General features: G+C 48.3%; 1 protein-coding gene across 1 annotated transcript in view; it reads right to left on the bottom strand.

Moving 5' to 3' along the window:
- The window catches only part of LOC139681048 (voltage-dependent N-type calcium channel subunit alpha-1B-like), a 355,721-nt gene that overhangs the window by 62,463 nt on the left and 280,652 nt on the right, over positions 1–12,606 (bottom strand). Inside the window, exons 26-27 of the mRNA XM_071574188.1 lie at positions 2,889–2,985; positions 671–831 (exon numbers count right to left, since the gene is read on the bottom strand). Coding sequence (XP_071430289.1) covers positions 671–831; positions 2,889–2,985 — 258 coding nt within the window. The remainder of the gene's footprint in view (positions 1–670; positions 832–2,888; positions 2,986–12,606) is intronic.

The following is a 12,606-nucleotide window of genomic DNA, read 5'->3' as shown; positions in this document are numbered from 1 at the left end:
CCAGCTTTTAGGGGATGAGGGACCTGGAGTCCTCCCCTTCCAACCTCCCCTTCTGTGTAACCTCACATTTCCTCCTGTCTTATCCTCCCATCATTGCAAGGAAATGCTGCAGTGACAGCCCCTGTGACTGCTGAGATGCCACCAGGGCCATGCCCTGCAGGGACAAGGCAGCAGGAGAGGGACAGGCAGAGCTGGGCAGTGCTGAGGATGTGCTTTGGGTGCCAAGAAAAAAGGCAAATGAGGAAGGTAACACACCTTGAGCCTGCTGCAAAGGGCAAAGCAGGACAGGGCTTTTAAGATATTCAATATTGTCCCTTCTCTTGCTAATTAGGAGCTCTTTAACTTCCTACGCTGCTCATTATTTATTCATTCTGTTTTTCTACTTCTTGTGAGTTCTAAGAATCAAGGCAACAGGTACAAAGAGGAGTCACACCATGAAAAACCCTTTTCTTAAAAACCCCACCTGGGAAAGGAGCTGATTCCTCTGTGTCCTTAAGCACTTGGGGAAGGATTTGCTGGATCAGAGCCAGGAATGGCCCAGGAAAAGGAGGAATTCACCTCCAGGGGACTCCAGTGCTGCTCTTACTTACAGGAGACCATGGGACAGCCTGGGGAGCTGCTGCTGGAGGAGGAAGGCTGCTCCCCACCCTGCCCCTGCCCCCAGCTGTACCTGCAGTCCTTCTCCAGCTCCTTGGACTCGTCAGTGCAGTAGAAGAATCTGCCCTTGAAGAGCTGCACAGCAATGACAGCGAAAATGAACATGAAGAGCATGTAAACGATGAGGATGTTGAGGACGTTCTTCAGGGAGTTCACCACACAGTCAAAGACAGCCTGGGGAGGGAGGACAGCAAGGTCAAGGGCTTGGAAGAAAGAAAAAGTTCATCCAGCATCTTGGGATCCATCCAACCACACTTGATACACTCATGGAATCACCGGTTGGGGGTGGAAGGGACCTTAAAGATCATCTCATTCCCCCCCTGCCATGGGCAGGGACACCTTCCACCAGCCCAGGTTGCTCCAAGCCCTGGTCTTGGACACTTCCAGGGATGGGACATCCACAGCTTCTCTGGGAATTCCAACCTAGCCCCTCACCACCCCCTAGGGAAGAATTTCTTCCCATTATTTCACCTAAATCTCTCTTTTCTGGGAGTCATTCCCCACCCCACAGCCCAGGGATGGGTTCAAGGACTTGCACACCAAGAGGCAAACACATCTCCAAGCTGGGAGAAGTAACCCCACCTCCTTCACCTCCTGCTTTCCTGGCAAGTTTGGCTGTGGCACTGAATTTTCTGGTGTTGCCCATAAAATTTATAAACACAATCGCAGCTTGTCAGGACCGGGGCCAGTCATGAAACAGAACTTGTACTTGTGTTCATTTTACTCCCAATGGAGAGGGAAAAACTGTTTGAACAACAGGGAAAAATATACCAGATACAAACCAAATGCTTGGAATATTTTTCTAAAGAACTGTCTACCAAAATTAAGAGTGCCTGACGTGGTCAGCTCATGTCACTCCTGAAGTGCCTGCAAAGGACTCCTCAAGTGCATGTATTGCTTGGTTATTAGTCCCTGACTCATTGTGATGAGTAATTAGCAGTTTAATTTTAGTCAGAGAAGTTTGTCATAATAATAGAAATGGAGTGGCCTTGCTGCCCAAGCTCAGGGTTTGTACAATCCTGCTCCTGTTTCTGTGAATGGCAGTGAATGATTCACAAAGTCATGCACAAAATTATTCCCACGGCAGCGAATAATTCACAAACTCACCCTCCTGATGCAACCCAGAACCCCTGAATTCAAACCCTGGGCTAGCCCTGCTCAGCCCATAAATCCTGCTGATTGTTGCACACAGGGGAAAAAAAAAATTGAAATGATTTTGAAGACTTTTAATCATAGAATCATGGAATTGTTTAGGTTGGAGAAGATCTCCAAGATGATCAAATCCAACCATTCCCCAGCACTTCCCCATGTCCCCCAGTGCCCTGGAGGGGGTCAGCTACTGCTGACTATTTCTTTTTAACCTCAGAGCTTTACATTTTAAATTTCTTCCCAAATGAAGACCATTCTCTGCATTGTTCAACATTAATGCTTCTTATCTTTTCAGAGAAATTTAATGTACCTAAAATCCAAATTATTTCAGCCTGAATGGTGGGCAAGGACAAAAACGAACGTGTGGAAGAGCTGACCCTCATTTTGATGTGAAAACAGGAATTGTCTCAGGCAGTTTCAGCCTTGCAGAAGCCCCCATTGGTTTTTCTCCATCTCTCACAGAATATTCCATAGGAAACCTCAGAAATTATTGAATTTAACTCCTGCTGGATCTCAAGGTGTTGGGGAGATGGTGTTGAATGAAGAACTGCAGGCTCTGTGTTTATTTTATTTGGCAGCTCAGTGTTCTGGAGGTGAAAAGGCACAGCCCCAACCCCCTGCACTATGGATTATTTATTACAAAGATGAGCAGACTACAACTCCTCACACAGCAGTGACATTTCTCTTCTGACAGCCCCTGGAAAACCCTGCAAAATTCATAGGAAGTTCTCCAGGGGAAAGTCAAACACTCCAAGCCCCATTTTCTCCTGTAGCATTTCTAAGAGCATCCCACTTATGTACTGTAATTTAATTTACTTGAGGAGTGGTTTTTTTTTCCTTTTCCTTTTTTTTAGAAGGTTTATTTTCCTGTGGATTCCCAGTAATGCATAACATTGCCCACAATGTTTGCAAAAGAAACAAGTGTTTGACATTTGCTAAACATCTGCACAGCTATTTTTACTAATCTGGCAAAGAGATTAATTGCAACGAAATCAAAGCAACAGAAATAACTTGGGTTGAGTCCATCAGCTTGGAGCAGTCACAAAGCTGCAGAGAAGGGAAATGTGGGGTGATTTTCTGACCTTTAGCTTTGGCAGCCTTTTGATGGTTTTCAGAGGTCTGAGGACCCGCAGAACTCGCAGGGACTTGATGGTGTTGATGTCCTTGCCTTTGGTTCCTCTGCAAGGGAGAAAAGGCACAAGAACAACAAGAGGGGAATCATTTGGTCCTCAGTTCACCAGCTCAGATATTTAGAGGTCCCCAGTGTGGGTTTGATGGTGGAACTGGTTTGGTGTGGGGGTGTTTTGCCGGGGGTTTGGGTCCCTCCTCACCGTGGCTGCAGGTGAGACGTGTCCATCAGCACAGAGGAGAAGGCTGTGGGCAGGACATGGTCCTGGCAGTGCTCAGCCACAGGAGCCTTCACTCCCTTCCAGCTACTCACCGAGTTCCCCCAGCAACTGGGGCCCTTCCACAGCCAGGCAGCAGCTCCTGGTGCAGCCTCCAGCAGAGGAGGCTCAGCTCATCCATCCCAACCCCAGGAGAAGGGACAAAGTGCCACTTGGCTCTCCATCCTCCCAAGCAGCTGAGCGAGGCAGGAGGGGGTTTCTGTGGCAGGAACATTGTGCCCAGAGGGAACAGGAGCCTTCCTGGGGAGGGCCAGAGCTCTGCTGCTCCTCCTCTCCTGCATCCTTGAGTGTCACTTGGAGGACATGCTGCCAAACCCATGCAGGGCCATGTAATATTGCAGCATATTACATGCCTGGGCAGTGCTGGGCAAACCTCCCCCTTGGGCATGCAGGTGCTGCAAGTCACTCTGGGGGGTTTAGGTTTGGCTAAAACTGAGTGCAAGGCTTGAGAACGTTCCTCCTGTTAACACTGAGCGGGGTTTAGGGCAAGGACAGAGCTCCTTTCCTCGTGCACTTCCAAAATAAAGACACAGTTACATCTTCTTCCAACCCAACAGCAAAACAATGACATTCCCCTTCATTTCATATGGAGTGAACAATGGGATGGAAATCTGTAACAACAGAGTTTAGTTCATGAGTGTGGGTTTGGGTCTGAGGCTGTGTTGGGGTCACACAGGTGGGAATGAAGAACATGTGGAACAGATGCTGCTACACCTGCCCTGTGCTGTCCCAGCTGGCTCCTTCTCCAGGAGGAAAGGAGTGGAAGTCCAAGAGACCCCCAGGAGGTTTGGGCAGGGCCTGCAGAGCTCCCCCCACCCTCTGTCCCCCAGCCCTCCACACTGAGCTAAGGGAGAAGCACCAGGAGTGCAGAACCCACCCAGTCTGGGGTGCCTGACCCTGCTCAGCCCTGCAAAGAGACTTTTTGCAATCAACCCACTGCCAAAGGACTGAGAACTCCCCACCAACAACCTGAATCCAGGAACACACATTCCCAGCTCCTCTCCAGCCCCTTTCTCCAATCACCAGGCACTGCAGTTCTCCTGAGACCCAACAACCTGAATCCAGGAACACACATTCCCAGCTCCTCTCCAGCCCCTTTCTCCAATCACCAGGCACTGCAGTTCTCCTGAGACCCAACAACCTGAATCCAGGAACACACATTCCCAGCTCCTCTCCAGCCCCTTTCTCCAATCACCAGGCACTGCAGTTCTCCTGAGACCCAACAAGCTGTGAGATACAGGAATTTTTGGAGGCCCATGGGTTGCATCCCAGTGACATCTACATTGAACACAAACTGCCTTCCCAAAGGATTTATAGGAGGAGAGGGGGAACAGGATGCAGAGGTAGCTCCTCTCCCTCTCTCATCTTCCAGGGCTGCTTTAGGGCCACTTGAATCCATCCCAGATGGATCTGACTGGAAATCCAAGTCATGGAGCTCATTCTCACAAGGGTACAGGACTGAGTTAATGCCACAAAACATCTATTACATATTTAAAAGAAATAATGTTTGACTCTCATTAGAAACCCTTTCATCTGTTCTGGATGAAGCAGACACTGCCAACAGAGCTTTTACTGGCTTCCTTTTCAGGGTTTAGCAGAGCTGAAGGTCTGGCCTGTGCTTGGCTTTGCATATTTGCTTTTAACTCATCAAGAACCATCCCTGCCATGGTCTCTGCAACCACCTCCATGTCACCAGAGCCTCCAGCTGGGCCTCCAAACTGCAGCTCAGCTGCTCCAAGGGAGCCTTTGCACTGCAAAATAGTTTGTTCAGCCTCTCAAGGAGGGTAATCAGAGGCAGGAGGGAAGTAGAAAGGGCATTGGGTTGTGGGGAAGGAGATACCAGAGGAGACACCAAAGGAGATACCAAAGGAGGCACCAAAGGAGATACCAAAGGAAACACCAAAGGAGGCACCAAAGGAGATACCAAAGGAAACATCAAAGGAGGCACCAAAGGAGGCACCAAAGGAGATACCAAAGGAAACACCAAAGGAGGCACCAAAGGAGATACCAAAGGAAACATCAAAGGAGGCACCAAAGGAGACACCAAGGGAGGCACCAAAGGAGACACCAAAGGAGACACCAAAGGAAACACCAAAGGAGATACCAAAGGAGACACCAAAGGAGACACCAAAGGAGACACCAAAGGAGACACCAAAGGAGATACCAAAGGAGATACCAAAGGAAACACCAAAGGAGATACCAAAGGAGACACCAAAGGAGATACCAAAGGAGGCACCAAAGGAGATACCAAAGGAGATAACAAAGGAGGCACCAAAGGAGACACCAAAGGAGACACCAAAGGAGACACCAAAGGAGGCACCAAAGGAGACACCAAAGGAGACACCAAAGGAGATACCACCTGGCTTGGCCAGCCTGTCCCCAGGACTGATGGTCATCCCATCCCCTTGGCTGCCCCCTCCACATCCACCCCATGGAAGGCCAAGCAAATGAATTGCATTGCTCCATGTTTCCCAGGATTTCTCTACACAAGGAAAGCAGAGGTGAGAGAAGAGGGAAGGGGAGACAGTTGAAGGCCACCTGGTTGGGGCAGGAAAAGAAGAGGTGGGACACCCAGCCCAGAGCTCCACTCAATTCTCCCCCATCCATGGCCACGTCTCTGGTTTGCAGATTAACACACAGCCCAGAAGCCCCAAACATTCCCATGTGGTGCCTGATCAGCTCAGTTGGTTAAAACTTGGTTGTAACAATGCCAAGGTCATGGGTTCAATCCCCTGTGTGGGCCATTGACTGAAGAGTTGGACTTGATGATCCTTGGGGGTCCTTCCAACTCGGAACAGTCTGGGATTCTGTGATCTGCCAGTGCTCCTGATTCCAGAAGACCTGGACACCTCACCCTGCTAATTAACAACTGCACTAATGACTCAAGGAAGGGAAGTTCCAGACAACAAACTCTGCTCTGGTCCCACAGGGATGGGGAAGCAACAACTCCAGTGGGGTTTAATGTTTGGGGGGAGGTCAGACAGACCCTCTGGGGCTCTGTGGGGCAGAGCAGACCCTGCTCTTCCCTGGCATGGGGGTGTGGGGTGAGTGCCCCGAGAGCTGAGGTGAAGGGCAGACAGCTCCTCTCACACAGAATTCCTTCTGCCTCAGTGAAGGACACTAAGGAGGGCTGAGTTCTTTTTATTTTTCTTTCCATTCAGGCACTTAAGCAAATAAAGAGCGTGAGCCAATTAAATGTTAATGGGATTTGTGCTCTAAGCCATATAGAGAATCCTGAAAACATTCCTTGTTTCTTGTCACAGGAAGGTTCCTGCTGTAGGACAAAGCTTTTCCAGTGGCCTGGTGCTCTGAACTAGTGATGCAAATTGCATTTTAATTCAAGGGACACTCTGCAACAATTTCAGCCTCTCAAATAAAACCCTCAGGGTTGGGTTTGGTGTTTTTCAGAACCCCCTCTACCAATCTTGGGTTTTGTTTTTTTTTTTTTTTTCACTGCTTTAATACAAAGCCAGATGTCCCACAAAATGAAAGGTCCAGATGGAAAGAGGATTCAGTCAAAAGGTGTAGCCAAGCACACATTTGACCTGAATATTCCTGACAACAAAAATAATTGGCTGTGGAAGGGCAGGATCTCAGCTGACTGCAGAGTAACAGCTACAAAATTCAGAAGAGCACGGGGTAAAGACAGGCAGCAAACAGCAGATTTGAAAAATAATAATAATAAAAAAGAATTGCATGAATAAAAATATTGCATTAGATCAATTTGAATTGGATTAGGCCAGTTCTGGTTTTTTTCCCTGTGGCAGGTTTTTTTTTTGTTTTGTTTTGGGTTTTTTTTGTTGTTTTTTTTTTTCTGCTCGTTTATTTAAAACATTCAAAACATTTTAAAAGAGCTTTGCAAAGACTTTTTTTTTCCCCCCTTTAATAAATCAAAGGGCCTTTAAAAATTCAAGAGCTCTGTGGAATGGAAGCTCCTTGTTTCTGTTGCTCCTGCCAGCAGCTCTGATTTCACACACCACGGACTTCTCAGAATCGCGCCATCAAAAATTCCGAGCAGGGCAGAGCCTCCTGTGATTGCCCCAAAGCCCCGAGGCAGAGAGTGAATTCCTCCTCTGCCCAGGAAAGGAGGTCACAGCACTCTGCCCAAACACAAAGCCACCCTTTTCCTGGCTCTAAAAGCTCTGCTTTCCTCGAGAGAAGAGAGAATGGAGGACCCAATTCCCTGGAGCACAGCAGAGACCTTTCTTTGCACCCTTTCTGCAGTGGGGGAGCCCCCCCCAGTCCCTGCCCTGCTTGGCATGAATCACAATCATAGAATGGATTGGGTTGGAAAAGCCCTCTGAGATCATCAAGTCCAACCCTTGGTCCAACTCCAGTCCCTTTACCAGATCATGGCACTCAGTGCCACGGCCAAGCTCAGCTGAAAAACCTCCAGGGATGGGGAATCCACCCCCTCTCTGGGCAGCCCATTCCAATGCCTGAGCACTCTCTCTGCAAAGAATTTCTTTCTGCTCTCCAACTTCAATTTCCCCTGGCAGAGCTTGAGCCCATCGTGCCCCCTTGTCCTATTGCTGAGTGCCTGGGAGAAGAGACCAACCCCCACCTGGCCAGAACTTCCCTTCAGGCAGTTCCAGACAGTGCTGAGGTCACCTCTGAGCCTCCTCTTCTCCAGGCTGAACACCCCCAGCTCCCTCAGGCTCTCCCCACAGCACTTGTGCTCCAGTCCCTTCTCCAGCCTTGTTGCTCTTCTCACTTGGGTTGGAAGAGACCTCTGAGATCATCAAGTCCAACCCTTGATCCAACCCTACTGTGATCACCAGCCCAGGGCACAGAGTGCCCTGGGCTGGTGGTCACAGTGGGGTTGGATCAAGACGTGGTGGATTCTCTGTCCCTGGAAGTGTTTCAGAGGACACTCAGAGCCACATCCAGTCCCTTCTCCAGCCTCGTTGCTCTTCTCTGGCCCCGCTCCAGCCCCTCAATCTCCTTCCTGACCTGAGGGGCCCAGAACTGAACACAACACTCAAGGTGTGGCCTCCCCAAGGCAGAGTCCAGGGGAAGGGTCACTGCCCTGGGCCTGCTGGCCACGCTAGTTTGGATCCAGGCCAGGATCCCCTTGGCCTTCTTGGCCACCTGGGCACACTGGTGGCTCCTGTTGAGCTTCCTGTCCCTCAGTCCCCCCAGGTCCCTTTCTGTCCTGCTTGGCATGAGGGCACAGATGGCACAGCTGCCTCCCACCCTGTCCCCAAACTTCATTGCACTCCCAGCAGAGCTGCCACCTCCCTGCACAGGGTTAAATACGACTTTTGGAACCTCCTTCTTGACAAGTTGCCTCTCAAAAAGCTCTTTGTTCTCATGGCAAAGACCTTCCCTCAGAGTCAGAGCTGGGTTGCCCTGCCCAGGCTGCACTAAGTAAGTTCTGAATCTTCCAGTTAGTTCTGAATCTTCCAGTTAGTCCTGAATCTTCCAGCTCTGCTCTTTGGGGGTTAAATCCTCTAAAAGAGAATAAAACTCCTTCTTTCAACCTAATCCTTCAGATTTCCATGCAACTCACCCCTCAGTGCTGCACCCACTGAGTCTCCCCCTCAAATCCTTTCGCTACAAATACACCTTGCAATGTGTTTTTTTTTCTGACTCCCTGGCCACGACTCTCTTCAGGAAAATCGGGATGGATGAGGATTGTTAAGGGAAAATACATTTCACTGGATAATGGGGAGCCAAAGGATCGATGGGATGGGTGGAGCATGGCTCGTTTCCACGGTGGAGAGTGTTGGACAGGCAAAACAGTGCAGCAAGAGACAGCAAGAACATATTACCCCATGAAACTCCTACAGGGAGATTCCAGCAAGGAGAAGACAAAGAAAGAGCAGAGTCAATGACAAACAGAAACATCAGGCTGTTGTACAGTGCCCCCCTGGCCCACAACCACCACTCAGCATCCACCAGCAGAAATAAAAAAACTCCAGATGTGCCTTTCCCCTCCCCTGACACTGGGAAGGTGGAACCTCCACTTGGCAAAAGCAGTTTGTTTTCTCCAAGAGCATCACGACATTTTGTGCATCTCAGCCCCTTTTGTGCTGCTGCAAACACACCCAGACAAATATTTTCCACCTGGGGCTGGTGGATTTTGAGAAGAAATTGGCCTGGTTTGCTTTCAACTCCTTTAATAAACTGGCTTTAAACTCCTTTATTAAACTGGCTTCAAACTCCTTTATTAAACTGGCTTTAAACTCCTTTATTAAACTGGCTTTAAACTCCTTTATTTCTATTTCCCTAAACACTAAAACGTGTCTGTGTGCTTGGGGTTTGTTTATCTCTAGGAAAATAAAGGAATTTCTCTTTGAACTGCATTGCTAAATGGAAGGCATTAATTGATCAGCATCAGTGTTATTGTTTCTACCATCTCTCTAAGGGCTTTTTTCAAATGTATGTATTTATTTTTTAATATTTTCATTAATTTCTATGTATCTTTTAACTACAGTTGAGCACAAAACAGCTCCTAAAGAGCAGAAAATTGACCACCAACTGGTTGGGGAGGCTGAGAGGGGCTTTATGAATCTTGCAGCAATGACTGATAGAATCTCATCTGCTTAAATCAACCCAGGCTGTTGCAATATTCCAGCTGGAAGCATTTCAGGGAGTTCTGTTATTCCAAGGTTTTTAGTGATGTGTCTGTTCAGCAGGAGGTTGATTCACATCCCCTTCAGTGGCCACCAAGGAGGTCAAGAACAGGAATTAAATCCCACCTTCCAGGGGCAAACCAACTGGTAATTAAATGTATTTCTAGAGATAAATGGGGGGTGACAGCACTAGAAAAATCCAGCTAATAAAATAACAGAGATTATCCAGTTGATTCTCCAAAAATTCATTTCTGGGATTATCCAAATTCAGTGTGTCTGTCCAAGGGTGGGGACAAGGACAGGACTCTCCACCCAGTTTGCATCTGAGACCTGTTATTATTCATAACTGGGACAGACAGCAAAAAATCTCCTGGGAATTCCTGAATTCCTTGGGTAAGATCAGAGATAACTCCAAGTATTCCCTGAATTGGATGCCAACACTCCCTGCCTTCTGAAACAGAGCAGAGGGTACAGAAATCATCAAAATACCAGAAAAAAAAATCCAATTTTTTCAAGTCTCCCAAGAGGTTTGTTTGCCTTTAACCTGGGAGAAAATAACTAGGCAGGTTTTGTTCCTTCCTTGGCAAATTCCTGCTCAGGGTTCACCCAAAGGGTAAACCAGAAGCACCTTCAGGCACTTTATAAAGCAAAGGCAGGACATGAAGAATTAATTTATTTAGAGCCAGATGAGTTGTGGGTAAATATTCATGGCCCAACCTCAGCAACAGAAAAGCTGCTCTGCAAAGAAGTTTTTTCTGCTCTCCAACTTCAATTTCCCCTGGCAGAGCTTGAGCACATCGTGCCCACTTGTCCTATTGCTGAGTGCCTGGGAGAAGAGACCAACCCCCACCTGGCCAGAACTTCCCTTCAGGCAGTTCCAGGCAGTGCTGAGGTCACCTCTGAGCCTCCTCTTCTCCAGGCTGAACACCCCCAGCTCCCTCAGCCTCTCCCCACAGCACTTGTGCTCCAGTCCCTTCTCCAGCCTCGTTGCTCTTCTCACTTGGGTTGGAAGAGACCTCCGAGATCATCAACCCTTGATCCAACCCCACTGTGATCACCAGCCCAGGGCACTCTGTGCCCTGGGCTGGTGATCACAGTGGGGTTGGATCAAGACATGATCACCAGCCCAGGTGATCACAGTGGGGTTGGATCAAGACATGTTGGATTCTCTGTCCCTGGAGGTGTTTCAGAGGACACTCAGTGCCACATCCAGTCCCTTCTCCAGCCTCGTTGCTCTTCTCACTTGGGTTGGAAGAGACCTCAGAGATCATCAATCCTTGATCCAATCCCACTGTGATCACCAGCCCAGGGCAGATTAAAAAATGATTCATTTTAATGCAAAATTTGACCAAAAGAAAATCTTGTTTTCAAGCCTGGTGTTTGTTCTGAAGGGCTCCCAAAAAATGCTCCTTCTCCAAATCTGCCTTGAAAGCCTCAATTCCTGATGGGAAGAGGGAAGTTCTCATGGAACTGCAGACTTGGGGGGAACATTGTTTTGGGAACTAATCCTTATTTTGCTTTTCTGCATCTCTTCAATCCAAGGGAGTCCTGTTAAGTCTCTTCTACTCAAGGCAGTCCTGGTAAGTCTCTTCTACTCAAGGCAGTCCTGGTAAGTCTCTTCTACTCAAGGCAGTCCTGGTAAGTCTCTTCTACTCAAGGCAGTCCTGGTAAGTCTCTTCTACTCAAGGCAGTCCTGGTAAGTCTCTTCTACTCAAGGCAGTCCTGGTAAGTCTCTTCTACTCAAGGCAGTCCTGGTAAGTCTCTTCTACTCAAGGCAGTCCTGGTAAGTCTCTTCTACTCAAGGCAGTCCTGGTAAGTCTCTTCTACTCAAGGCAGTCCTGGTAAGTCTCTTCTACTCAAGGCAGTCCTGGTAAGTCTCTTCTACTCAAGGCAGTCCTGGTAAGTCTCTTCTACTCAAGGCAGTCCTGGTAAGTCTCTTCTACTCAAGGCAGTCCTGGTAAGTCTCTTCTACTCAAGGCAGTCCTGGTAAGTCTCTTCTACTCAAGGCAGTCCTGGTAAGTCTCTTCTACTCAAGGCAGTCCTGGTAAGTCTCTTCTACTCAAGGCAGTCCTGGTAAGTCTCTTCTACTCAAGGCAGTCCTGGTAAGTCTCTTCTACTCAAGGCAGTCCTGGTAAGTCTCTTCTACTCAAGGCAGTCCTGGTAAGTCTCTTCTACTCAAGGCAGTCCTGGTAAGTCTCTTCTACTCAAGGCAGTCCTGGTAAGTCTCTTCTACTCAAGGCAGTCCTGGTAAGTCTCTTCTACTCAAGGCAGTCCTGGTAAGTCTCTTCTACTCAAGGCAGTCCTGGTAAGTCTCTTCTACTCAAGGCAGTCCTGGTAAGTCTCTTCTACTCAAGGCAGTCCTGGTAAGTCTCTTCTACTCAAGGCAGTCCTGGCAAGTCTCTTCTACTCAAGGCAGTCCTGGCAAGTCTCTTCTACTCAAGGGAGTCCTGGCAAGTCTCTTCTACTCAAGGGAGTCCTGGCAAGTCTCTTCTACTCAAGGCAGTCCTGGTAAGTCTCTTCTACTCAAGGCAGTCCTGGTAAGTCTCTTCTACTCAAGGGAGTCCTGGTAAGTCTCTTCTACTCAAGGCAGTCCTGGTAAGTTCCTAAATGCTTTTTCTAAGTAAGTTTTTGTTTAGTCTGGGCCACATCCAGCTCTAAAAGCTGTTCTAAAATCAGGGAAATTAAACTCCACCTCTGTCTAGTCGGGCTTAAAAAGCAACTTGGGTTTGGATGTTAAATTTTAGATAAATGAGACAATCACCAGCTCAGCAGTTCCAGCTCAGGTTTGCTTTTAACAGAGCACTGAGGCTCCCCAA

This window comes from Pithys albifrons, chromosome 20 (assembly GCF_047495875.1).
Source record: "Pithys albifrons albifrons isolate INPA30051 chromosome 20, PitAlb_v1, whole genome shotgun sequence".
NCBI lineage: Eukaryota > Metazoa > Chordata > Aves > Passeriformes > Thamnophilidae > Pithys > Pithys albifrons.
Note: the sequence above shows the minus strand (reverse complement) of the source record. Positions and strands in the feature narration are given on the sequence as shown.